Genomic DNA, 26,284 nt, shown 5'->3' with positions numbered 1-26,284 from the left:
ACTTGAGCTTGATCATATTATAAATCTTTGACAAATGTATAATTAAATTATCTTATGTATTATATCATAGTATTTCATTATCTTAAGAAATGGATTGTTCCTGCTCAACTTAGACACTTACTATTGACTGATGCTCTATGCGTGACTCACATAAGGCCTTGGTGCTGTTAGTTTATCCTGTTTTCTAGTTGCTTGTTTTTCAATTCATTCGATCAAAAAATATAGTATGTCATTATAAATATCTTAATAAACTTATATTAACAAAACAAGACTACATTTTGGTCAAGTTTTTTTCCTATTAAATTGGAAGTGTCTTGAGCATGGATGTTAAAAATACACACAAGCAGTTTCCTGTTAAGAATTTGATAACTTTGCAATATGTTTCAATAACAACTACAAATTTTACAAATATATATACTAAAATACAGTACAGAACAAATTTCCCTAAAATTGCTTTACATAAAGTTACTTCTTCCAACTTCCACCTGCTAATGCTCACTTAAGACATCAAACTGCTGGCTGCTGGATGTGGAGAGCCACAATACACTCTTTTAACACATTTCTTTTGGCCCAAACACTCTTCACACCACAAGACACTTACACACCAACAAAATATTAGAAGATTCGTCGATTTAAATTAATCTTGAAGATGTAATAACAATGGAGTAAAAAAATTTGTCCAACTTATATGACATTCCAAACTAAATAAGGAGTACAATGAGGAAGATGACCAGCACAGCCACAAAAATTAAAAGCACCCACCAACACTGCAATGTAAGAAAAGTTCAATTTCGGTTATATATTGCTAGTGTTTATGATATTACTACCGAAAAAAATAGTGTCATTTGTATGATATTAGATAAACCAATCAGATTCTGGAAATAATTTGCAATATCAAGTATGACAACGAAAGCATTACATTCCAATCTTTATGACTCACCCATTTATTTTTGGATTTCACACTTTTGTTAGCTTTGGCTAGCTGGGCCTTAGTTTGAACTGTTGCACCAGCAGAAGTATCTATATTTGATTGAATGTCATCTGCCAGAATGACGAAAACGATATAAACAAAAGGAATAGCTAAATTTTGTAGCAAAAAGAAGCAAGCTATATATGTTTCTATTCTGTAGTATGATGATTTTACTTACCAATAACAATCCCCTGATCATGAACCAAAACAGCAAGGTCCTTGAATATTTCATTTGCTTCTCCAATTTGCTCTTCTATCTCTCTAAGACCTTGATCTCTTTCTTCAATCATGGCCTCATTGAAGGATATTTCATTATCCAGTAGATGTAACTCTTGCCTGCAATTTATTTCACTGATCAAACAAATCCAAACCATACAAAAACATTCCACAAATCTTTCTTAAATCAAGAGTTAACTAAGGACTAAGCCAATAATAAGCTATGCATCTCTGCATTACAAATTTACGATAATAATAAGATGAAGATTGAATAGAATTCAATTGGTCAGTGAAAATAGCTGAAATGTTGCAGACTAACCTCATCTGCCCTCTGACCAAAGGTTGGCTTTCGGGGTCTATCTCAATTGATTGTTCACCAGGGCCAGAGCTGTTTACAAACACACAAATGATAAAGGAGCGCTCAATATTTGTTAATGAAGAATTGAAGATAAATAAGGTAATCTGAAGCAAATACGGATAACGAAAGTACGTATAATTTGATGTTTTTAGTCCTTATAAAACCACACTCGTCAACATTAGACCCTATATATCGAGTCTCAACTTAAGTCTCCACCGGCAATTAAAACACACTACTTTTATCAGATACAGAAATTAAAAATCAAAAACGATTTTATAGTAATCGAAGTTGAACAATTGTGATTTTTATGGACTAAAAACATAATTTGTGAAATTCTTTTTACTAATATACAAAGAATGGTTGACCTTGTTGGTAAAGAAGAAGCAGGGGCAGCAGGAGTATAAGCTGATTCACGCTCAGAAGCAAGCTGTTGAACTTTCTGAAATTCTTGCAATGTGGTTTGGAAATCTCTTGCCAACTTAGCATCTTCAATTTTCTTATTTGCCTGCTTAAACAAAGCACAACAAATTCAAGTTTAGCTAGCAATCTTAATTTTCAATCATGAAAACAAAACAGCAAGTTGGACCACAAAACACAAACACATAGCTAAAACCAAAAGCTCAATTACAAGAGTAGAAAAACAACATAGAAGGTATCATCAATTTGCTATAATCCACTGGTTTCTTATGGTTTGGAATTTTCCAAAGACAAACTAGGGCCAAATTCTTTTCTTATATTTTATAAGTAATGATATAATCAATTGTCTGTAATCAAAATTCAAAGTTATTCGTGAAAAATAAAAAAGAGCACTGTAACACGGACACCTCCAATCGAAGGTGCATGTTGGATGTCTGACATGTGTCAGTATCACCGACACATGTGATTACATTCAACAATTAATTCATTTTCTTAAATTACTACAGGTGTTGACATATGAGTATGATGTCCGTGTCTGAGTCGGTGCTTCATAAAAAAAGACAAATTAATGAAATAAACCAATGAAGCACAAACACTCAACGAATTAGGTGTAGGACACGTGTCTAACACCGATAAATAAGATTACATTAAATTATATAATTTTGTTAGATTATTATCGGTGTTGACGTCCGTGTCTTTATGTGTGCTTCGTGGAAATAAACAAATATGCAAGAATTAATAATAAGTGAAGCACGGCATAACATACATTGGCATTAGAATCCCGATTAGATTCAGACAAAGATTTAAGCTTAGCAGAAGTATCCTTCACAAGCTGCGATATCCTCTGTCTTGTATTATGCCTACCAAACCAAACACAGCAACGACAATAACAACAAAATCAAACAAACGACATAAAAAAAAAAAAAAAAAAAAAAAAAGAAACGTAAATAACTATACAGTTTCTGACGATGTTCTGGAGTATCTTTAACAGTTCCAACGGAATCAACGAGTCGTCGGAAAGTAGCAACGGCGGTATTGATCTGAAAAATTCCGGCAGCGACGGCTTGTGACGGGGACTGAGTTCGACGAGAAGGAGGATTGGAGCCATGTTGAATATCTTGAAAGCTCATGGATGGTTGAAGTGAAGTGTGAAGTGAATGAATGAAGTTGAAGAATTATATGAAATGAAAAGTGAATTTATTATTATTTGAGCGAATTGAGTAATGGCACCTTAACTCAAAAGTGACGACGACTCCCCACACCCACCTGTCTTTGGAAAGCAATAATAAATTATGAATGATTTCAAAAGTAGTTTGATTCAGAGAAAACTTTTTTTATTTTAAATTATTACTTACTTTTATATATATTATTATTAATTGCATTCAAAAATTTATTAATTGATGTGTTTCTTTTGTATGGTGATCTTCCTAAAATATTTTTCAAGATAAATTAGTATGTTTATGAAAAAGATAATAAATCCAGATTTATATATAAGAACAAACAAAATATCTTCAAAAGTGGTTTAAAATATATCACTCGGGTGAATAAAAAAGTTTAATTTTGAGTTTTCATCATTTTTCTACAGACAAATTTTTTTTAAATATTACTACAATTTAATAGCTAAAATATGAATATATAGGAAACGAGTACTAAATTTTTAATCTGATTTTATTTATAGAGAGCGCTTGGTTGAGCTCCAAACGTACTGGTTGTCTTTTTCTTTCTTTTTTATGCTATTTTTTTTAAAAGAGGTTGTGCTTATTTTTCAGTTATTTTGATGTTCTTTCCTTTTTGCTGTGTAAGTATTTAATTTTCTTATTATGTTGGTCCTCCTCCTCCACGTGTTCCTCGAGGGAGTGTTCTTCAATTTCATTTCCATATATATTTTTCTCATAATGTGACGTACTAGAGGTTAAAATTATAACATTTATAATTATTTAGACGCCGGTAAACATACAAATTGACCTCTGAAATTTAGATTGGTATTTTTTCCCAAGTAATTTAGTATTCAAATTTTACTTTCTAATATGAATAAATGGAAAGTTCCAAATTTAAATATCAACCAATGTATATTGCAATGTTTAAAATTTAGTTTCGAGTTCTAATCAGGTATTTGATCAATGTAATAAAGCTTAAATCCAGCTAGAGTTAATTTTGAGTTCAGATTTGCTCTATTTATATATCCTCTATTCACAACCTCCCAACCAAATGACAATTTGTGATAATTTTATTCTGATAACAATACTTAAAATTATTATGGAGGACGAACCGAAATAAAATTATGAAATTTTGAAACCCTGTGTTAGGAAACTTGTTGCACACCCTTAGGTCCAACAAGATCAACGTACTAATACTATGCCACATTATGCCGTATTGTAATGCTTTTTTTATCTTCTTTTTTACGTGTAAGAATTGAACACCACACAAATTTCGTGTAAGTGGTTGATGAATATTGTATAAGTATTGTAAACTATGAAGTATTGAATATGAACTAGGTATTCCAAAATTTAGAATACTAACATGCTTTACTAATCAGCTGCATTAGGCATGGTGGTTCTGTTTTCTTATTTTTAAGTATAATATTAGTTTTAAATTTAATATGTGCATGCTACATAACATTCATGGTTAATGTGAGATCACGTTTAACTAAAAAAAAAGGTTCAAGCATATTAGAATTAGACGTGGAAGCGACCTCTCTGCACAATCTAATTTGATCTGCACTGCAGACAGCAACTATTTCACTCATTCAATCTGCATAGTCCCTCCTCCCGTATGATTAAAACTTTTAAATATTTCATCTCTCATTCAAATATTTGAGAGTGTATGATAAATTTGAGATATTAAAAAGTTTAGATTTTTAAATTTTGGATGAAATTTATATTTCGGTCGGTGAGTTTTGAACAAAATACAGTTTCAAACAACTTAATCAATTCAATTTACTAGACAAAAAAAAATTACGAAGTTTTTAATAAATGTTGAAACTTTGTTAGTTTTATGTAAAAAAGCAATAGAAATATATTTAATTATAACAATGACATTTTTTTTTTACTGGAACAATGAAAAAAATTCAGATATGCTAATAAAAGTATGATTAAAATCACACTTATGTTAGAACTTTTTTTAAGAAACCAAAATAATCCACATAAATTAACACACTCCAAGGTCCCTACCTAGCCAACTTCAACAAATCAACTCAAGTGGGTTTACGTTAGAGTAAATACAAGTGCTCTTTGAACCTTCAGATCTTCCCTGCCATAGACTTAGACACCATCTCATCACCCTAAATTTCTTTCATAAAAAAATATTTTTAATAATGAGTATTTAAAAAAGAATGCTTAAGTATGCATCCTTTGTTATTATCGGTTAGTGAATACAAATTTCATTTATATGAGGTATCATTGGATTAACTTGGTATTTCACTAGCTAAAAGAATATATTAACATGTTCACATTAGTCTAGTAGATAATTTTTTTTGTCATTTGATTTTATATAGAGGTCGATTCAATTTATTTGCAGGAAGTAATGTGATGTAGAAGAGAAATATTTTAAAGCAATGATTTCTGCGAGAAAAAGAAATGCCATTTGAACTGTATATCAGAATTTGCATAGAACTTATAAAAACATGTGGTATGGTATTGTTTACAACATAACATGCAGTGGCGGAGCATGTGGGGTTCAACATAACATGCAGTGGCGGAGCCAGACAAAAAAATTTGGGACTAAAATATATAAATCATATTGTTTATAACACACTTATTATATTGTATTCAATAACGGCAATTTAATATATGGAATCATGTAGTTGGATGAGAGATAGAACAGAGAGCATTCCAGTTTAAAACCTTTCAAACGATATCTCAGATGGTATTATGGGGTCACAAGTCACGATACATAGAGTTTTTTTTTTCTTCTAAAGAAGCAAAAGATAATTTTATTAAAATAAACAACATCACTAAGCATAAGAAATGTTGATCAGATGCTAGAACAAAACTGTACTAATAAAATGACATAAGGATAAACCCTCAATAAGCCTCCACAAACAATAGGAACCTTAACAGGAAATCACCTAAATGCAAAGTATAAAGCTAGAGTAAATGGTGATATCACCCCTTGTCCAACTAGGAAAACCTCACCCAATATCCACTAAAATAAAGAGCAGCTACCAGGACACCAAGATAGCACATTAAGAAACAAATCTTTAACTGTCTTGCTGCACTTGAATTGCTCCTAGCAGAGACAAAAACAAACACGATAAGCCCTCCATCTCAATTTTGAAACCACCAAAATATCGACCACAAATCTAAGCTACACAACAACCAAAGTCCGGAAGATTCTATCATTCGGAAGCTGCTAATAATCACCACACAATCCAAAAGCAAAAAAAACCAAAAACTAACAACCTATTTCTAGAATTATCACTGTATAGCTGACTAAAAAGATCACAAGCAAGTTATTAAAAAAAAGCACATTGTCTAAGAACACAAAACAAATAGTAGTAAACAATCCATAATAATTAGAATCAAGCCAAGAATTAGAGCTGTTAGTAAAAAATTGATCAATTAACCCTCATATTAGCAAAAAAAATCCATCTGATAATACAAGAAAAACATTGAATAGAATTAGAGCTGTTAGTCACTGAGTCACATAAGATTCTGATTCCTCATATTAACCCTCACATTAGCAAATTAAAAAAGGAAAAATTAGAAACAGTTAAAATTTATTCATGGGTATCATGGAATTAAGCCATTTTGCTTTCAACAAACGAAATAATGGAAGCAAGGGTTCAAGTTTCCTACAATTGAATCAAACAACATTGGAAATAAAGGGTTCAAGTTTCTCCCAATTTTTTATTTCTAGGGTTCAAACAACATAGAATAATTGAACCAAACGATAATTTTAAAGAACAAATTATTAGCATACAATAACAACAACAACAAACCAACACATTGTCTCTCAAATCGAAATGAAAAAAGGGAAATCAAATGTTAAGATTGAAAAAATAACTTACAATTAGGGTTTTTGGTTGTGCAACTGTGACGGACGGAGAGAGATGGATAGAGAGAGAAGATGAATAAGTGTCAGGTGAGCTTCAACAGAGAGATAGAAAGCGCCGCCGCGCCGGATTAGTCCAGAGAGAAGAAGAGTGAACTTGCGTGGTCGTCGCCAGAGTGGAGAGATGAGCGCGTTTCAGGAAAAGTGAGGGTGGCATGGTTGTAAATTTCATATTAACTCAAGGGTATTTTGGTAATTTCTCATAAATAATGGGATGGGCATCCCCACGTGGCTCCGCCACTGATAACATGCATTTAGAGTTGCAACACCTTAATCATTATTTCTTAGGGTTATCGTCACCAAGCTTGAAATGCTCCCTCAGATGATGTTCAATACCATAATCATCCTATAAGAAATACAAGGTATATGGGAGGCAACTAAAATAAACTTTGTAACAATCAAACCTCTTGGCTCTGTGGTTGAAAGGCCAACCCTGTGATACACCGGGGTCGATCTAGCGCTCCCATGACACTTTCAATTTTGGCCAGCAACAGCCATACATCGCAATAGTAATTCTTCTTCAGCTGAAAATTTCGGGATATACTAAATTTTGAATAAAAAATGAACACACGATAGCAAGAACTATAACCAATAGGACATTTCTTAATAATAATACAACAAAATTGCACCATTCAGCAGTGTATTAGCTAGACTGTGACTCCAAATCTTTACACAGAATTTCTCTAGATCAGGTAACTAATGAAACCTTACGACGACAAAAATGAGGAAAAGAATGTGTGTGGTCATATACAAAAGATAAATTATAGTCATTTTGATTCTAAGTTTTACTAGATGAGAGCTTTAGGTCATTGTATGTAGCTCTTGAAAGTGAAGTTGTTTTAAGAGTGCAAAATTGAAGCTAATCAGATTAATAACCATTTGCCTTCTTGTATCTTCATGCCTATGTCTTTGTATAATGCATGCAAACCAGAAGCACAATTTTGCAGCTTGTAACTAACCATATTGTGGCTCCGTGCTCTGATTTTATATCATGATAAAAAGAAGATCACTGTCACTAGTGTCGACTGATTGTCTCAATTTGTTCTGATGCCCTGCACTGCAAAGATGATCATGCAATACAAATCTTGTTTTGCGTCCGCCGTGGTTAGTTTGCAGCCTTTCAACATAGTAAATTCGCCTAATGTTTATAATTGTGATGTAGGCAGTGAATCAAGTTTCCAACTTACATGTTGGTTGAATCAAACAGGCAAAGAACCTAGCTAGTACTTTATGAGGGCTGCTAGTGAAGCATGAAGTTCAGCCATGCAGTTAAATATCCAATTAAGAAGCTGTTCTTTTGGTAGCTCTAATAGAAGTTCAGCCTGCACCAGAAAAATCATTATGAAAAATGTTAGACCCATGACTAATAATACTAGGCTCGTGGATTTGGATTGTGTGCAATCACAACCTCGTGAGTGCATGCAGTCCGCCACATCTCGACCGTTCGATCAAGATCGGAGAATCCAAATATCAAGCTCGGAATCTTAGGTTTAAATAAAAATAAAAATTTGCATTGAAATCTAACTGCCAGATCTCGATCAAATGGTTTATATGTGGCTGACTGTGCGTGTTCACACTGCACACAATCCATAACAAGATGGATTTTCATAAATTATAAGCAATAAATGACCATATTAACTATATAGACTTGTCCGTCCTTTGGCCGGATACCGAGTTTTCAACCAAAAAAAAACTATATATACCAGTCAATATTTTGTGTAGTAATGTCTTCGAAGATGAAAGAACAATATTGTGTCCGAACAGAATAGCAGACAAAATACAAGTGATAAACGATGATCACTGACTAAAGAAATTGAAAAAGGAAAGGAGAAAGTTACCTTAATTTGGTCACCCTCAAGAACCAATGAATCTTTATATATATCCGATGTCATCGACTCTGTCATCATCTTGAAAACCTTTTTATTCATGTTTGTTTTCATAAACACCGTCTTCCCTGAAGAGTAAATTCTGGTTACCCCTATATCAGCCGCCATTCTCCTCAAGTAAAGCTTCTTTAAGATAAGCTCCATTGGGCGAGGTTCTTTGCCATATTGGCGGCGGAAGTTCTCTGTAAATTGCATTAAACTCCAGATGTCTTCCCCAGCAACTCGCTCAGCTTCATTTATTATTTCCATAGGGTTCTCGAGATGATTTATGTATTCAGAAGAGAGGTGAGGATTGATGTTTAAGTCAACCTAAATAATAAAGAAGTATACAATGCATCAGCTGCAACATCTCTAGTATTTCATAATTATGTTCTATAATTCTGAGTTGGTCCATATCCGGCAGATTGTTTAGTTGAATCAATGTATACCTATTCATTTAACTAATAGAGTAATAATTAATCCTAAGTTTTGTTCAGTTACAATTTACGAATCCTAACACCACAAATAATAAATTCTACACAGCAAGATTCACTCTTATAGAGGATTAGATGTAATATTTGAGAATATGGATCATCAGAAACCCTTTACATTTGTCTATATCAGTCCGGCTTGCAGAGAACAGATGCTAAAAATAACAAAATCATTTCACTTACAAACTCAATGAGACCAATAATAATCGAGTAATTACTTTTGTGTGCAACATCATTATATTATTAGAACTTAGAAGAATTATGATATATGACCCAATGTTAATTTCCCACAAAAAAAGTAGGCTACAGTGTGAACTAGATAACACTCTATTTTCTGAATTTTCAAAGAAAATATTTAGCTGGAATATGATTTCAGTACTATTTTGTTTCGCCTCAACCAAGAGAAAACAATGTCAGATTTTACTTATGGGGATCATTTTTTAGTTGGCATTCAGATACACATGTATTAACCATTAAGTATGCTTGTTTCTTTAATCCACTGAGGTACATTTTTCTCAAACATGCATACCTGCACCGAGTGATAAGGAACTGAAACAACACGGTGATCTTCAACCTGAAAGTCAAAAAGAATAGGATGAGCTCTGTTAGAATGTAAACCGCCATTAGTATTGTAGTTCAATTTTATATTATAAGCTCTATATTCATCATTCTTCTTCTAACTATTAAGTATTAGTATTAGGATATGTACCATATAGGAACTATCTTTTTTTTACGGTGAATTTGCGAACTTGATGTTTTTATGAATATGATATGCTAAGATTATTTAAATTTATTGAACGTTGTACTTTAGCATGGCATCATTTTCCAAGCTTTGAAAGAAAAGTTAACGTGTTATCATATTTCCCTTCTTGTCATGGTGATTATCAAGCCTTTATTGAGACTGTGAGACTTACCTTTTTTTCTTCTTCTTATTTTTCTATTCGGATTCCAAAGACGGCAAAATAACAAGCTGCTAGCTGTTTCATATGGTTTTATCACCATCCTTGTTTTTTGGTAAACTTCTTTCAATTTGGTCGCACTTGATATTATTTTGAAACTTGTAGATTCTGAAGGGAGACTAGTGTCGAATTTATTTTGATTTATGAAAATAGCAGCAATGTGTAATTATATTTATCAGCTTTCCTAGAATAGATTAGACAATCGGTAGCTCAGTAGTAGAGCGGTCGGCGGTTAACCAATTGGTCATAGGTTCTTGAGGAATTGATTTATTCCCCTTAATTTGTAATTATTAGCTGTAAATGTGTACCATTATATATAATATATTGAATGAAATGCAACAGAGAAAGGCATCAAGCCAAAATTCCTGACATGGTATCATATCAAACAAAAACTCACTAAAACACACTTACAACAACAACAACAACCAAGCCTTATCCCACTAAGTGGGGTCGGCTACATAGATCAAATGACGCCATAGCGTTCTATCAAAAACCATATTTGGATCCAACTCATTGACCTCTAAATCTTTTCTAATGGTTTTCTTAGGTCTTCCTCTACCTCTTTTAACCTGACTATCCTCCATTTGATCCACTCTTCTAACAACGGCATCTACGGGTCTTCTCTCTACATGTCCAAACCATCTAAGGAGGGTGTATTGGATTGAGATTTTGAAAGACTATTTTGGCAAAAAAAGTCATGAAGATTTTAAAAAATTGTGTAGGAATGCATTAACTTTCAAGATTTTTTGAGATTTTGAGGGATTTTAACTCAAAGACTTTTAAAGATTTGAAAGTACTTTATGAGAATTCCTAAGATTTGAAATGACTCTATTAAATTTTAGAAAAAATTCAAAATTACAAGAGTGGATGCCTCTATTGAACTAAAAAATTCAAAAAGTCTTAGAGAACTGAAAAATCTAATATTTGCATAAAAAAATCAAAATTTACATGATAAAAATAAAATTAATACAAAAAGTCTTAGGAAGAACTGAAAAACAATAAAAATAAACATGTAGTAACGTGATCATGAGTAAAAAAAAATAATAATGTGAATGACGACGACAAATAAAATAAACTATGACGAAAACCACAAAATTAGAATCTGAAAAAAAGAAAAAAAAAGAACCCAAAATATAAAGACTCAAAGAAAAACAAAAAAGTGAAATGAGGATATCAACACTCAACAGTAACGTATGTAGTGAAGTGGGAGAAAAAGAAAGAACATATAAATAATGGAAATAAAAAGAGTCTTAAGAAATCTCAGGTCCTTATATGAGATTGTTAGTTTTAAAATTTTTAACTAAAAAGTCTCACAAAATCCATTATATCAAGGAATCCATTAAAATCTATACATTTTTTATTACCAAAGGACAATTTTTAAGTTGAGAAAAATCTTGATATAATACCACCAGATTTTGTTGGACTCTTTAAAAGTGCCTGAAAATCCTAATTGAATACCACTGAAATTATTTCTAATCTTTTAAAAGCTTGATTGAATACCTCAAGATTTTTTTATAAGCAAAAAGTCATTTAAAATCCTTCAAAATCTTGATTGAATACCTCAAGATTTTTTTATAACCAAAACGTCATTTAAAATCCTTCAAAATCTCAATTGAATATACCCTTAAGCCTATTTTCTACCAACTTTTCTACTATAGGTGCTACCCCCACTCTCTCTCCAATGGTATCATCCTAATCCTATCATGTCTAGTCTTACCACTCATCCAGCTCAACATCCTCATCTCCGCTACACTTACTTTACTCTCGTGTTGGTTCTTAACCGCCCAGCACTCCGTACCATACAACATTGTCGGTCTGATTGATGTCCGATAGAACTTTCCTTTCAGCTTAAGTGATACTTTCTTATCGCACAAAACACTCGAGGCTCTTCTCCATTTCAACTACCCAGCTTGAATACGATGATGTAATTCTCCATCATTTTGTAATATGGACCCAAGATATTTAAACCGTGTAACTTGGGGTATGATATGATCTCCAACTTTCACCTCCAAGGTAGACCCACTTCTCCTTTTGCTGAAGTTACATTCCATATACTCCGTCTTGCTTCTACTCAGGCGGAAACCATACGCTTCTAAGGCTTGCCTCCAGGTCTCTAGCCTCCATTTAACTCCTCCCTAGACTCACCTAGCAAGACTACATCATCTGCAAAAAGCATACATCTCGGTGCTAACTCTTGGATGTGTTCCGTTAGTACATCCAAAACTAGAGTAAAAAGATAAGGACTTAGGGTTGACCCTTGGTGCAGTCCTATTGTTATGGGAAAATCTACGGTATCCCCATCCTGCGTCCTCACACAGGTCGAAGCTCCCTCATACATATCCTGGATAGCTTTAATATAGGCAATCCTCACCCCTTTCTTCTTCAGGGCTTTCCACAAAATCTCTCTAGGTACTCTATCATACGCCTTCTCCAAATCAATGAAAACTAAGTGTAAGTCTTTTTTATCCGTCCGATATCTCTCCATCACGCGTCGAAGTAGATCGCTTCCATAGTCGACCTTCCAGGCATAAAGCCAAATTGGTTATCCGTAACGTGAGTCTCTTTTCTTAGTCTTCGTTCAATTACCCTTTCCCATAACTTCATGGTATGACTCATTAGCTTAATTCCCCTGTAATTCGCGCAATGTTGTATATCCCCCTTGTTCTTATAGATTGGAATTAAGGTGCTTCTTCTCCACTCGTCAAGCATTTTCTTCGTTTTCATAATCTCGTTGAAAAGTTTTGTGAGCCACACAATTCCTCTATCGCCAAGACTTTTCCACACTTCGATAGGTATGTTGTCCGGCCCAACTGCCTTACCATTACTCATCCTTTTCAACGCTTCTTTCACCTCGTGCTCCTGAATCCGACGATAATAGTTATAGTTTTGGTCCTCCTCTCTGATGTCTAACATGTTAGAGTCTGGTAAGATCTCATATCCTTCATTAAATAAGTTGTGGAAATACTTCTTCCATCTATCCTTAATATCTCTTTCTTGAACCAAAACTCTACCCTCTTCATCCTTAATACACTTCACTTGGTCTAGGTCTCTTGTCTTTCGTTCTCGTCCCTTCGCAAGCTTGTGTATAGATTTCTCTCCCTCCTTGGTGCCTAAAGATTAGTATAATCCTTCAAATGCTTGAGTTCTCGCTTCGCTCACCGCCTTCTTTGCCTCTTTCCTAGCTATCTTATATTTATCCCAATTTTCGGCATTTTTACACCTAGACCAATCTTTAAACAATCTCTTTTGATCTGAACTTTACTCTGAACACTGTCATTACACCACCAAGATTCTTTACCCCTAGGTCCAAAACCTCTAGATTTTTACACTAAAACACACTTCCGTACTCAATTTCACTCGTTATCAATCCCAAAACCAAAACGAAGATTATCAAAAACTAACTAAAAAACAAAAATGCTAAGGGAGGAAATTTACACTTTTCAGCCAACAGTTCATGTAAAATAAACAAAAGAATACTTCTATTTTAATTAGAACTGGTGATGTAACGCCCTAGTTGTTTATTTAATTAATTTGATTTATGCGGAGTATATATATATATATATATATATATATATATGTGATTTTTGAGTGTTTTATGTGGTGTATTATTTTATTATATAGTTTATTTAATAATAATTAGAATAAGTATGAAATATTAGTTATTTTGGAGTTTGGGGAGTTATTTAATAATTATTAAAATTAATGGGGAGCTAATGAAAATATAGGGAGTTAAGTAATGGGAAGTTAGGAAAAGAAAGATTAGAAGCAGTTGTACGTAAGAACTGACAAGTTAGGAGAAAAAGGGGAGAAGACCAAGTTAGAGCCAAGAGAGAATTTGCTGCACATTTCTTCTTCAATTTCTAAGGTAAGGGTGAGGTTTACTTTAATAGTGTAGACTTTAAATTCTGATTTTGAGTTTAACAGGTTTTGGTGAAAATTGAGGATTTTGGGTTTTATGTTGAAATTGTGGATTTTTGGAGTTGTGAGTGTGAATTTGATGTTAGAAATAGATTCTAAGTACATACAGAAAGTTAATTTGTATCTGTGTAAACTGATTTGGGAAGTGTTTGGAAGAAAAATGGGATTTTGGGGAAAAACCAGTTTTCTGCCCGTACTGATGTTCATCGCTCGCCTCGCGAGCATTCATGTCTCGCCTCGCGAGTGAACAACATCATCACTCGCCTCGCAAGCAGTCCAACTCGTCATGGCGAGTAGCCCATAATAAAACTTGATTTTTGAAAAGTTGTTATAAGATGTTTTGGGGATGGTTTAAGGTACCTAGATGATTTTAATGATGATGGGTGGAAGTTTTAGGTTAAAAAGATGAATAGGGAACTTAGAATTTGGATTCGAGTGAGAAAATGGCATTTTTCCCGAGAGCACCTGATTTTGCACTCGCCTCGAGTTCGCCTTGAACTCGCCACGGCGAGCTACTGTTTTTGTGAACTCGCCATGGCGAGCAGATGTGCTCGCGAGGGCGAGTTGCACTGTTTCTGTTTCTGAGTGTTGACTTGCTTGCATGATTAGTAGTGGTTGATGTCGTTGTATTTAGGCATGGTTATATATAATTATGCATTATTTTGGTTGTTTGAATTGCTGGATCGATGATTATTGATGATGGTTGAATGTATGTTATTTATTGAATCATACATATTATTATAGTGGAGTCACATGGAGTTGCATTGCATGGTCAGTTGTATGTAGATATACACAAGTAGGTCCATTGCATATGCATAAAACAGCGGTGAGGGCTTCGGTTCTGGAGTACTAGTTGCTCAACAGCGGTGAGGGCTTCGGTCCTGATGAATGCTTTAACCATTCAAAAGCGGTGAGGGCCTCGGTCCTGTTTGGTACCACATGCATATTGCATTTCATTAAGAAGTCTAAGATGGTGTCTTAACAGTGGTCATGTCATTTGCATGAGTCTTGGTTGTTGATGTCAGTTATTTTCTGATGGATGATGTTGGTGTTGAATAAGCATTTATATATATATTCATTGTGATCATGATGTATTGTTGATGTTGTTGTTACTTGTGACTTATACATATATTTGTTTACAAGATAAAATGTTGTTGGTTAGGGTGTTAGATTCAATTGATGATTTTAATATCTATATTTATTGTTGTGAATCTCACCCCTTCTGCTTGAAAATGTTGCCCTTCCTATGGGTAACTTGCAGGTGATCCTGAGTAGTAGGTGGTGGCTCAAAGTCGTGTTTAGGGCTCTGATACGTGGGATGGGATTTATCATTTTTATTATTGTTGCTTTTCCTTTCCATGTATCAAATTTTGGAACTTATGGTGTGGAGCCTTTTGTCGTCTTTTGAACTATGATGTTGAATTATGTTAAGGCCTTTAATGCCTTAGACTATTGTTGGATGTTCATGAGGTTATGGATTTTGAAAACTATTCCGCTGCTATGTTTTCATAAATAATAAGTTGCTTGATTAAATAGTTTTATTTTCTATTTAAGAAATTTTGAAATGACGTGTAGCATGCCCGTTGTGGAACTACTCTGATGTATATTTGCTATTTAATTGCTTTTGGGTAACGGGGTGTTACTGGTGACACATAGGAAGAAACATATCAGAAATCAAAGTTTACCTTGGATAAACTCTCAAAGAGCATCTCAAAGAAAAGATCAATGCCAACGTTTCCAACATCTCCTGTTTGTTGCTCGCCGAAAATAGTACCAAAACCTCTTATACCCATGTCTCTCTCAGCTAGTTGGAAGCCTTGACCAAGTTCACGACATTCTTCAAGAGCTGCAAGCCTTTCCTATAGGAAATCACTAACGAAAATGTTAGTTTTAGGCATAATTTCTCAATAGTCCTCAATATTTCAAATGAAAAGAATAAATTGAAGTTTAGAAATAATACGTTAGTAGTATGGAATACACTGTTGTTTGACGTTCATTTATCATATCTGATTAATTAAGAAATACTTCATGCTTCAGAAATAAAAGGTATAGATTGATCAGAAACATACCAATGCTTGATCAGTTAGCAGACTCTTGTCAGGATAAAATAAGTATGCATAAGCTTCCTTGTCTGCCCGCCCAACCCTTCCTCGCAACTACCAGTATTGAAAAAAGAAAAAATTGTCAATATTAGTGAAACATAAATAAATGATCTAGTCTACCTTCCTTTGTTCCAACAAAAATCCAAGAAAGTTTAACAAATGCATATAGGTACTTTTCTCTTTTGATTTAGATAACAAATTTGGAAATATTCATTCATTGCAAAGAGCTACAACATATTGTCAAGCATCAATTATCATCATTTCAAAATACTTAAATTATTAGGTGAAGGCGCAAGATGGTTTTATATCTTTAGCATGCCTCTTCAATCTCATAGTATGTCCTCTGAACTTTAAGCGCGTTAAAAAAGCATAGATCCGTGCTACCTTGTGCAAAGTTATACTTTTTATATAGATGGGTAGAGTAGCAAGGATCAAACTTTGAACCACTTGGACAGAGTCTCTCTCATACCATGCCAAGGACATACTCTCCCAAGAAGTTAAGCTTTTATGTTAAGGCTTAGCTGCTCAAGAATGGTTTTGCATCTCTAACAATATTGTGTATGTCAATGATGACAAGTTTCTTCCACATATGACACCTATTTATTATTCTTAGGGCTCTCACATTATACTTTTTAAGTTGGAAAACACACAGAGGTGGTAGGATGCGAGTCATACATCAACTATCATTAATTTGGTAAACATTTAACCTCGTTATTGAAAATACTGTATTTCGTAAGGAAATAGCACAAGCTAAACAATATTTCTCAGAAAAGAAATACTAACACATACATCACTTGTAATATGAGGACCAACAAGCCCAAAGAATAGTAAGGAATTTCCAACCGTGAACTGCTTGGACAATGGAAAATGCAGTTCAAGAGAGATCCATATATCATTTTGCATCACCTTCAACATACACCCCCAGAAGAACTTTTATGATAAAATATCTAGATTATATAACATGATATGATTTGTTATTGAGCCATCCGTATTAACCATGCACCAATCCCAATAAAGTCTAAATAGATAGTAAAATGCCTAAGCAATCCTCACCTTACAAGTCAATTTTGTGAGGTTGAATTAGGACTTAAAGCCCAGATAATATTAGAGGTTATCCTATTTTTGTTATTGGACCAGGGTCTTTGTTATACCACCGACATTTGTCCATGCTTCAGATGTCTAGTTTTGAGTGAGGGGGTAATGAGATCATTGTTATTCTACTTACATTAATAGGTGCTTCACATGTCTAGTCCTGAGCATGAAGAGGGGTGCTAAGAGTCTTAAAGCAACTAGAGATATCGCCTAGATACTACTTATAAGGCTTGGGCAGTTTTCACTATACAAACCAGTTTTGAGGATTCGAGTTAGGCCCTAAGCCAAAGTTCTAAGAGAAACAATATCAAGTTGGATACGAAATATGAAAGCCAAACTGCTGGATGGTATACTACTGATCTGTATCTGCTCAGCCATCCATGGACTGAAACAGTGCAATCTGTTGAGATCCTATATCGAACAAAGATATAGTCAAATTAGTCTGGCAAAACTTGAGTATCTTTGTCTCCTCGCTGGGATTGTGTTAGGAATATCCCAAATTCCAACACATACATCATGGTACATAACAACTATACTAACGAAAATCAGTTCTAAGCAATGTATGGAGTCAACAACAGAAAATATGACCAATATCTAAACCAAAAAATATATATAATCAGAGTTAATAAGGAAAAAAACCTGGTACAACTGTGCAAGGCCAAATTGTTGAACATCCTGAATGATGATGGTGTTTGCATTTTGAATGTCAAGCCCACTTTCAACTATATTTGTACTGATAAGGATTTTTATTTCACCTAGAGTAAACTTCTCCATGGTATCCTCTAATTGTTTTGAGAATTGCTGCACCAGAAATAAAGTCAAATTTACACAGACAAATATCTTATTTGTAAACTAAGTATGTTATAGCGTATACACTTTTGATAGAAGGCAATCAAATTCTGGAGTTGGTAAAGCCAAACAATCACATATCTTCAACTTAAGAGTAATGACTTTGTGAACTTAGTATGTATATGACGCATGAGAGCCCTCAAAAGATCCAGGATTTGTGGGGTAAATATGCAACTTCAGACATCAAAATAACTATGAAATTGGTCGAGTAATTTTAAGATGCAAAATGACTATGCACTTTTTAGTATAAAAGCTTCAGGTCTAAGCTTGTCAATCACAATGGCTCATGTGACACAGAAACAGACTCATAAAAGGAGTAAATACCTTCCCATGGGCAACGGCTATTTCCACATCGGGGAATGCCTCTTCAAGAAATTCCATTGCTTCTTCCAGTCCTGTAAGAAAAACAATTGTTAAGAAACCAAAGTCAATACTGTAACAGAGGCATATTAGTTAATATGCTTAATGGAATCACTTTTTTGTGTGATTTGACAACAATGATCAGACTTAGATTACAAATCAATTAATACATGGATCTACATTCAGAAATGATTAGTTGAGATGAATCACCTTTAATACGTGGCAGAACATAAAAAACTTGGCCACTACGATCCAGCTCATACTTGATGGCTGAAATTACTTTGTCCTTACTGAATGATGAAAGCTGAGTCTTGATAGGAACTCTTTCTGGAGGTGGAGTTGAAATTAAACTGAAATATAAATTAAGGATACAGATTAAAATAGTATCTCGCCTAAGCTCAGACGTTAGTTGCACTTAAATGAATGTGTGACTAGCCTTACGCTTCATAAAAACACGAACCATGCAACTCGAATATTTTGATTTTTTTCAATACGAAAGTGCAATACAATACAAATTTGTTTGATTTTTTATTTAATACTAGGGGAAGGATCATCATACACAGCAAATTTTCCTTCGTAATTTGTGGAAGGGCTTTTACCTAGCATCACGAAATCCTGTCAATGCTAAATAAAGAGTCCGTGGTATAGGCGTTGCAGATAAAGTAAGTACGTCCACAGAAGTTTTAAAAGAAGCAATCCTCTCCTTCTGTTTGACACCAAACCTCTGCAATGCAATAAATCATTGGATTGCTTAGTGGAGAGGGGGAGTTGCACTACAATCACAAGGAAAACATTTATTGCAGATATTTAGTAAACCTGCTCCTCATCAACAACAAGCAGGCCAAGATTGTTATAAACAACGCGGTTTCCTAAGAGCGAGTGAGTTCCAACAATAATATCCAAGTCACCATTCTTAATCATTTCCAAGTATGCTTCCTTCTCTGATCTGGTCTGCAAGTAGGGTGGGATACGTGAAATGACTGTAGTAGATATAAAAATGAAAATTACTCCTAAATATTCACCTAGAAGCATGTAGCTCGTATTTATTAAACCATAATTAATCAATTATGTTGCCAAAACTATGGCTAAAATGGGGGAAATAATCAGTCATACCTGAAACCTGCTTAGCAGTCCAACTTTAATATCAGGATATACAGAAAAGCGCTCTGAAATAACATCAAAATGTTGTTTTGCTAGAACTATTGTCGGTGCAAGAACCATTGCTTGCTTTTTAGCTGCGACAACACAGTGGATGGCACGCATCGCAACCTCAGTTTTACCAAAACCAACATCTCCACAAATTAACCTGTCCATTGGAGTTTCTCGCTCCGTCAAATCCTTCTCAACATCAATAAAAGCCTACAAGAGCATGCATTTGTAAGAGATGAAATAACTAAATAATCAAAACATAAACAATATTGAAACAAGCAATATCAACATGTGAGCTTTGATGTTTTGGTGCTTAAAATTAAAACTAGACCATACAAAAACATATATTAATCAATCCCCTTCGACAAAAATACACCATTTACAATAACACACCTGTTTCTGATCCGGCGTAGGTTCATAAGGAAATTTAGCTGCGAATTCAGCCACGACAGGGCTCATAGGATAGGGAGGCCTTCTTTGTTTAAGCCTATGCAGATAGAGCTCCATCAAGTCAACAACCATCTTCTGTATGGCAACCTTCCCTTTAGTCTTTCTTTTCTCCCATGCACTGGTATCATTCAACTTGCTCAATGCCCTAGGCTTTTTGTTTTCATTTGGACTGTAAAAGCACACCCCAAAATCCACAAAACAATTAACAAAGCCATTTCATATTTCAATGAAGCAATTCAAACTCCTATTTCATCATACTCTAAAGTTCAACAAATATAAAAGAAGTAAAAAGTAAGTTTGGTCCCTAAATGTGTACCGCACTGTCACTATAGGCCTCAAATGTATCAAAATTACAAACACATCCCCATGTATCTCTTTTGTTAAAGCATCTTTATGAACTAAATTGACCAACGAAAGACACATTTGACTACTAAATTAACTAACAAAAGATACATTTGAGAATCAAAATGATTAACATAAGACATATTTAGGTATGTTTTTGTAATCTTCATACATTCAAGGACTATTATTGTAACCGTGCTTCACACATTTAAGCATCAAAATAACTATATACTAGAAGAAAAAAAACTAGTTTAAGGGTGCAAAAGAAAACTCACAGACTATATCTATAGAGCATTTTAGAAGCCTGTTTAACAGGAAGCTTAGCCATTCCATCAGCATACTCAATAAAAACATACTCAGTAGGTTCTATCGAATTCTTCGAAACATCGAATTTAATCCCAACAAATCTCCCAATACCAACTTTCTTATGCACAACATAGTCCCCAGAACGAAGTGTGTAAGGGTCTACCTTATAACTAAAGGTACCATCTTTACCCTCTCTATCACCCTTAAGCTTCTGCAACCCCCTTTGCTGTTGTTCCTTGACCATTTGTATATACTTATCAGCTTCTTCAGAGTCCATTACATTCCTAGAAACCTTTCTTTTGCCATATTCCTGACGAATGCGTTGGTTAAGGGTTGAGATAGGGTCATTTTCAGGGTCAAGTTTGTCAGTTTTGGAGGGTGAAGAAGGGGCATAGAGTCCTTGTGTGTGGACTGCATTGAGGGGGTAAAAGGGTGGTGTAAAAAGTAGTTTTTTAATGGTTTTGTGGTGAAAAGGGTGGTTGAGGAAGAAGAGGTGACGTGGTTTTAGGGGGGAGGTGAGTTTGGTGAAGGGGTGTGTGGAAATGAGTTGTGGAGATGGGAGAAGAGAAGTCATTGAATTGAGGAGATGGGTTTTAAGGTGACATTGGAAAGTTTGAATCTTTGGAGAGGATAATACAGAGAGAGATGAAAATTAAGGGGATTTTCGGAGAGGTTTGGACCAAGAATGAAAGTAGAAATATCTTAAGAACAGAAAAATGGATAGGCCACGTCTTTCCTGCACAATCACAATGGCTGGACACAATAGGGGAAATTATTGCAATTTAGTCCTTAAATTTTATTAATTTATTATTTTCAACTTGTGTTTCACACTAATTCTTTTATTTGTCTTGAGACGAGACAAAGTAACGAGCATCATCTAAAACTTATGTACAAAACGGTGAGATCTAAAGTTTGAACACATGTGACGGTGTTTAGCTTAATATCAGCATTGTTAGTTGAGTTAGATCTTCCGAATTATTTGTCTCGGAAGCACTAGTTAAGAAAGTAAAAAATAAAAATTTGATTTTCAAAACAACAAACTTTTGACTTCCAAAAAGTTGAACACGCTACTTTTTAACAATTTCCAATACAAAATTTATGTATTAATCTCCTTAACTATTGTTGTCTCAGGACACTAATGAGTATATTCAATAACATGTTATATGATTTACTTGTAATAGCCATGAATTAAAATATTGTTTGAAAGTACATTTATCAAAACATGTATGATTCTTTAAAAATGTGGCATAGAGGGGAAAAAGTTCCTCACTAACGTGATGATATCTACAAACTAAGTGGTGTTGTGCATGGAAATGATTGAGATCGTGAGTATTGAAATGTTTGGAAAATGTATAAGAGTTTGATTTTGATTTTGGCAAGTAAATATAAAATGTTTAATTAAGCAATTGTATTTGTTTTGAAACTTAGAAATATCATACTTGAAGTATGTTAAAAGCGTCCTCAATCTAAACACCAAACTACCACATCATGCAAAATGTATGATACCTGTTTTAGTCATGAAAATAACCACCACCTTCTCCATATCAAGTATATAAACGTTGATAGCTTCAATATCTTTCATTCACAAACAACTAGCTTAGAGAAACTTGTGAAACAAACCAACAAAAGCAAGCCTAGTTTAACAATGACTCTACAAAGCAAGCAAATGATCCTAATTCTTGGAATGCTTATGCTGATTTCATTAGCAACTGCCGAAGAGGTTGGCCTAAAAGCCAATCTGGTACAATGTCTTAGCAAATGTGGGGATGATGTTATTTCTTGTGTCACTGGCTGTTACAGTAGGAAAGTTGAGAATTTCTTGGGTTGTGCCATGAATTGTGAAGGAGCTGATGCACTGTGCATGACCAGTTGCGCAAGCACCCTTATGCCTCCATCTGCTCGTCTGGTTCCACTGCCATAATCTGCTCCCCTCTGCTTCTATTATGATCTATCTATCTATACATCTTTCTAATATATTAAAGAATAATTTCACTGAAAGTTGTTGAATCATATTCATAACACTGATGTAAGCATCTTGTGGCTTGCTTAGCCATTGTAATTTGCCTTTAGGCATTTAATAATTGTATTATGGCAGTAAAAAATAGTTAATGTTGATATACTAGTACCTTTTTACAAGAATGTGTGCGTAACCAATGTCTTAATGACACTGACAAAAAAAAATCAATATGATTGTTTAAAAACAATATTATTTTTTTTTGTCAAGTAGCCTAGTGGCTAGAGCTCACACAATTTAATTGTGGAGAAGTGGAGTGTCCGGGGTTCGAACCCCGGCTCCTACATATAATATGCAATATCCTTAACAACTGAGTTAAGCTCACGGGGATGTTTAAAAACAATATTTAATACAGTACATTCTTAACTTCAAATATTACACCTTTCAATAAAAAAAATCCATTTCATATTTTAACCAATTTCTTGATAATTATTTATGTTTTCACCATAATAAATAGTCTCTTCTCTTATAATATACTCCCTCCGTCCCTAAATAAATGACTTAGTTGACTCTGACACACATATCAATGCATATGTTTTATTTTTGATATCTTCAATTCTCTACTAAAAAAAATTATAAAAATTTAATATTTTAAAAATACTCATCGAGACGAATCCAACAACATCTTACATGATATTATTTATCTTTGTGAATTAGTAGAAAAGTATGATCAAAGTATATAAAGTCAATAATGCATATTGTCAATTAGGTCATTTATTAAGGGACGGAAGGAGTAAGAAAGTAGTGCACGCTCAATAAGAGCTTGACATTTGGCTCCTTCTATGTATGTCATTTGGGTGCTGTGCTTGACAAGTGGGCAGCTCTTTTATTGGACACGTGGCCTCTGCGTTTTTGAAAATATGCTTCATGAAGAGAAAGGTCATTTTGTATCATCGGCAGAGAAATGATTTAAAAAGTGGTATTGAAACAAGTGCACATATATCTAAGTGGAAGTCTAAAATTACTTTTTCTAACTAATGATATCATCTAACTATTATTACTACATGGTTTCCAATTTTAACACCAATCCCTCTAATGACTAGTCTGAATCTAACTAATCTTTTCTAATAGTTTTACTTTTTAAACATTTCCCATTTTTCAATGCCACTATACCAATGTCAGCCTGCACTTACATTTTTTCATATCACACAATTCAAATTTCAAAACTTCTCCTTAAATTTTAAAACACCAACCTTTTGAAACCATATATTCAAACGCACTTTCCTTATATTTTTCATTATCACTTTTCTGTATCCAAACAGAAAACTTCACAAGATAAATATTTAAAATTATTTTGGTACAAGAGATGTGAATGTTAACAAGTGAGGGAAGAGGAAGATCAAGGCCTGTATTTTTTCTTTTTTGTTCCAAACTTTCTAATCCCCATCTTCTTCTCTTCAATTTATTTTGTAGGTTTTCAAACTTTCTAATCTCTATCTTCTCCTCTTCAATTGTATTTTGCAGAAAACTTGAAGTGCTGTAAAAAAAAACAATCATGAACAACTTTTCAAATATACAAGTTCATTTGATGTTTAAAGTGTCTAAAATTTACTCTTTTCTTTATCTGACATGTACCTTTTCATTATTTGTATTTACATTCAACTACAATTTTTTTATCTAGAAATGTTGTTGCATGAAAGTTGAATGGAGTTTTTGTCCCTTCATCGATCTGAAAACAAAGAAAAGAGACACAGGTATGTAAACTATGGGAATTACTAAATCTCTAATTGGTTTAATACATCAATCCTCAACAAAATAAATGACTCATTTCAGTATTAATTTCTTGCAGGAAACAGAATATGGTGATAGTTTGCAGCAAAGTCAAATGATGTTCATGTCTCTTTAACAAACTACAAAGAAAGACATTATTATGAAGAAATAAACTGATACCTTGATTTTACTTTGCAGAGTTCTTATTTTATATCTGGAAAAAAATATCTATTATGTCAAACATGCTCTTTTAATCTATAGATTAATATATTTAACAAAGGTAAAAGAAAAACATGTATTGTTCTTTAAATTAAGAATATGATGAAGAAACATAGATCCAAAAACATTTTCAAGAATAAAATCTTACACTTCTCTCAATAAGAGCTTTTGTTCACTTTATCCTCTTATACGTTTTACTAAGCTTCATATAATGTTCTTCCATTTTATTTTGCAGGAGATCTACAAGTTGCTCATTCTCCAGTCAATAGTAGAAGTCGATGTTCTGCAAAATAAAATCAATTTTTTTTAATTATTTTGTTTACTAGGCAACAAAATAAATACCACTTGAAATATGGATAAACATACTTTTTCGAGATAAAAAATATAAACAGAATAATAAATAACAAATTTTAAAATGAATTATTTATTTTTTTCATAAATGTATTTTGAAAAATGAGTTAAAATCTGATGTTTAACTATGCAATTGTATTAACGAAGGATGTTTTTGAAACTTAGAAATAGCCTAATTCAAACATGTTAAAAAAGCCTCCTTTGTTTAATTACCAAATACTATGTCATGCAGCATGTATGATACCTGTTTCAGTCGTGAAGATGACCACCACCTTCTCCATAACAAGTATATAAATGTAGAGAGCATCAATATCTTTCATTCACAAACAATTAGCTTAGAGTAACTTGTGAAACTAACCAACAAAAGCAAGCTTAGTTTAACAATGACTCTACAAAGCAAGCAAATGATCCTAATTTTTGGAATGCTTATGCTGATTTCATTAGCAACTGCCGAAGAGGTTGGCCTAAAAGCCAATCTAGTACAATGTCTTGGCAAATGTGGGGATGATGTTCTTTCTTGTGTCACTGGCTGTTACAGTTGGAAAGTTGGGAATTTCTTGGGTTGTGCCATAAGTTGTGAAGGAGCTGATGTACTGTGCATGACCAGTTGTGCAAGTACCATTATGCCTCCATCTGCTCGTCCGGTTCCACTGACATAATCTGCTCCCCGCTGCTTCTATCATGATCGGCCTATCTATCCATATTTCTTTCTAATATTTTTAAGAATAATTTCAGTGAAAGTTGTTGAATCATATTCATGACATTGATGTAAGCATCTGGTGGCTTGCTTGGCCATTGTAATTTGCCTTTAGGCATTTAATAATTGTATTATGGCAATAAAAAAAAATAGTTAATGTTGATATACTATTACTCCTATCTTTTTATTTTATAAGATGTGTGTGTAACCAGTGCCTTAATGACACTTGAGAAAAAAAAAAAAATCAATATGATTGTTTAAAAACAACATTTAATACATTCTTAACTTCAAATACTACACCTTTCAATAAAAAAAATCCATTTATAATATTTTAACCATTTTCTTGATAATTATTTTCTGTTTTCGCCATAATAAATAGTTATCATAATATTATTCT

At 33.6% G+C, this 26,284-nt stretch overlaps 2 protein-coding genes and 1 long non-coding RNA gene across 3 annotated transcripts; 1 reads left to right on the top strand and 2 right to left on the bottom strand.

Annotated features, from left to right (window-relative positions):
* Positions 1 to 327: 327 nt before the first annotated feature.
* On the bottom strand, positions 328 to 3,266 carry LOC11427617 (syntaxin-22). The gene is made up of 7 exons (XM_003624484.3): positions 2,919 to 3,266; positions 2,728 to 2,821; positions 1,910 to 2,049; positions 1,506 to 1,574; positions 1,149 to 1,306; positions 941 to 1,041; positions 328 to 767 (listed from the first exon to the last, which is right to left on the bottom strand). Exons 1-7 carry the CDS (start codon positions 3,089 to 3,091, stop codon positions 702 to 704), a joined length of 801 nt encoding a protein of 266 aa, XP_003624532.1. The 5' UTR covers positions 3,092 to 3,266; the 3' UTR covers positions 328 to 701.
* Positions 3,267 to 7,588: 4,322 nt separating this feature from the next.
* LOC11437254 (ATP-dependent DNA helicase At3g02060, chloroplastic) lies at positions 7,589 to 21,611 on the bottom strand. Its single transcript, XM_024770733.2, has 13 exons — positions 20,866 to 21,611; positions 20,192 to 20,417; positions 19,763 to 20,008; positions 19,466 to 19,600; positions 19,249 to 19,373; positions 18,860 to 18,999; positions 18,614 to 18,684; positions 18,080 to 18,241; positions 16,316 to 16,402; positions 15,932 to 16,105; positions 9,899 to 9,943; positions 8,852 to 9,208; positions 7,589 to 8,335 (listed from the first exon to the last, which is right to left on the bottom strand). The coding sequence occupies exons 1-13, from the start codon at positions 21,468 to 21,470 to the stop codon at positions 8,234 to 8,236; spliced, it is 2,475 nt and encodes an 824-aa protein (XP_024626501.1). The 5' UTR covers positions 21,471 to 21,611; the 3' UTR covers positions 7,589 to 8,233.
* A 2,775-nt stretch (positions 21,612 to 24,386) lies between these two features.
* On the top strand, positions 24,387 to 26,060 carry LOC112416788 (uncharacterized). The gene is made up of 2 exons (XR_003007276.2): positions 24,387 to 24,604; positions 24,700 to 26,060. It is a non-coding gene; the product is annotated as an uncharacterized lncRNA (long non-coding RNA).
* Positions 26,061 to 26,284: the final 224 nt, after the last annotated feature.

Source organism: Medicago truncatula, chromosome 7 (assembly GCF_003473485.1).
Source record: "Medicago truncatula cultivar Jemalong A17 chromosome 7, MtrunA17r5.0-ANR, whole genome shotgun sequence".
Taxonomy (NCBI): Eukaryota; Viridiplantae; Streptophyta; class Magnoliopsida; order Fabales; family Fabaceae; genus Medicago; species Medicago truncatula.
This window is presented reverse-complemented; position numbering and strand designations above follow the sequence as displayed.

What these genes read in the sequence shown, in the direction of transcription:
- LOC11427617 (XM_003624484.3), bottom strand. Translation starts at nt 3,091, where the DNA reads ATGAGCTTTCAAGATATTCAACATGGCTCCAATCCTCCTTCTCGTCGA. An exon ending in TTGGTCAGAGGGCAGATGAG is followed by an intron (nt 1,307 to 1,505) that starts GTTAGTCTGCAA and finishes AATAAATTGCAG; the next exon opens with GCAAGAGTTACATCTACTGG. An exon ending in TGAAATCCAAAAATAAATGG is followed by an intron (nt 768 to 940) that starts GTGAGTCATAAA and finishes CTTACATTGCAG; the next exon opens with TGTTGGTGGGTGCTTTTAAT.
- LOC11437254 (XM_024770733.2), bottom strand. Translation starts at nt 21,470, where the DNA reads ATGACTTCTCTTCTCCCATCTCCACAACTCATTTCCACACACCCCTTC. An exon ending in TGCTAACTGATCAAGCATTG is followed by an intron (nt 16,106 to 16,315) that starts GTATGTTTCTGA and finishes GATTTCCTATAG; the next exon opens with GAAAGGCTTGCAGCTCTTGA. An exon ending in TCTTTGAGAGTTTATCCAAG is followed by an intron (nt 9,944 to 15,931) that starts GTAAACTTTGAT and finishes TTTGACTTTCAG; the next exon opens with GTTGAAGATCACCGTGTTGT.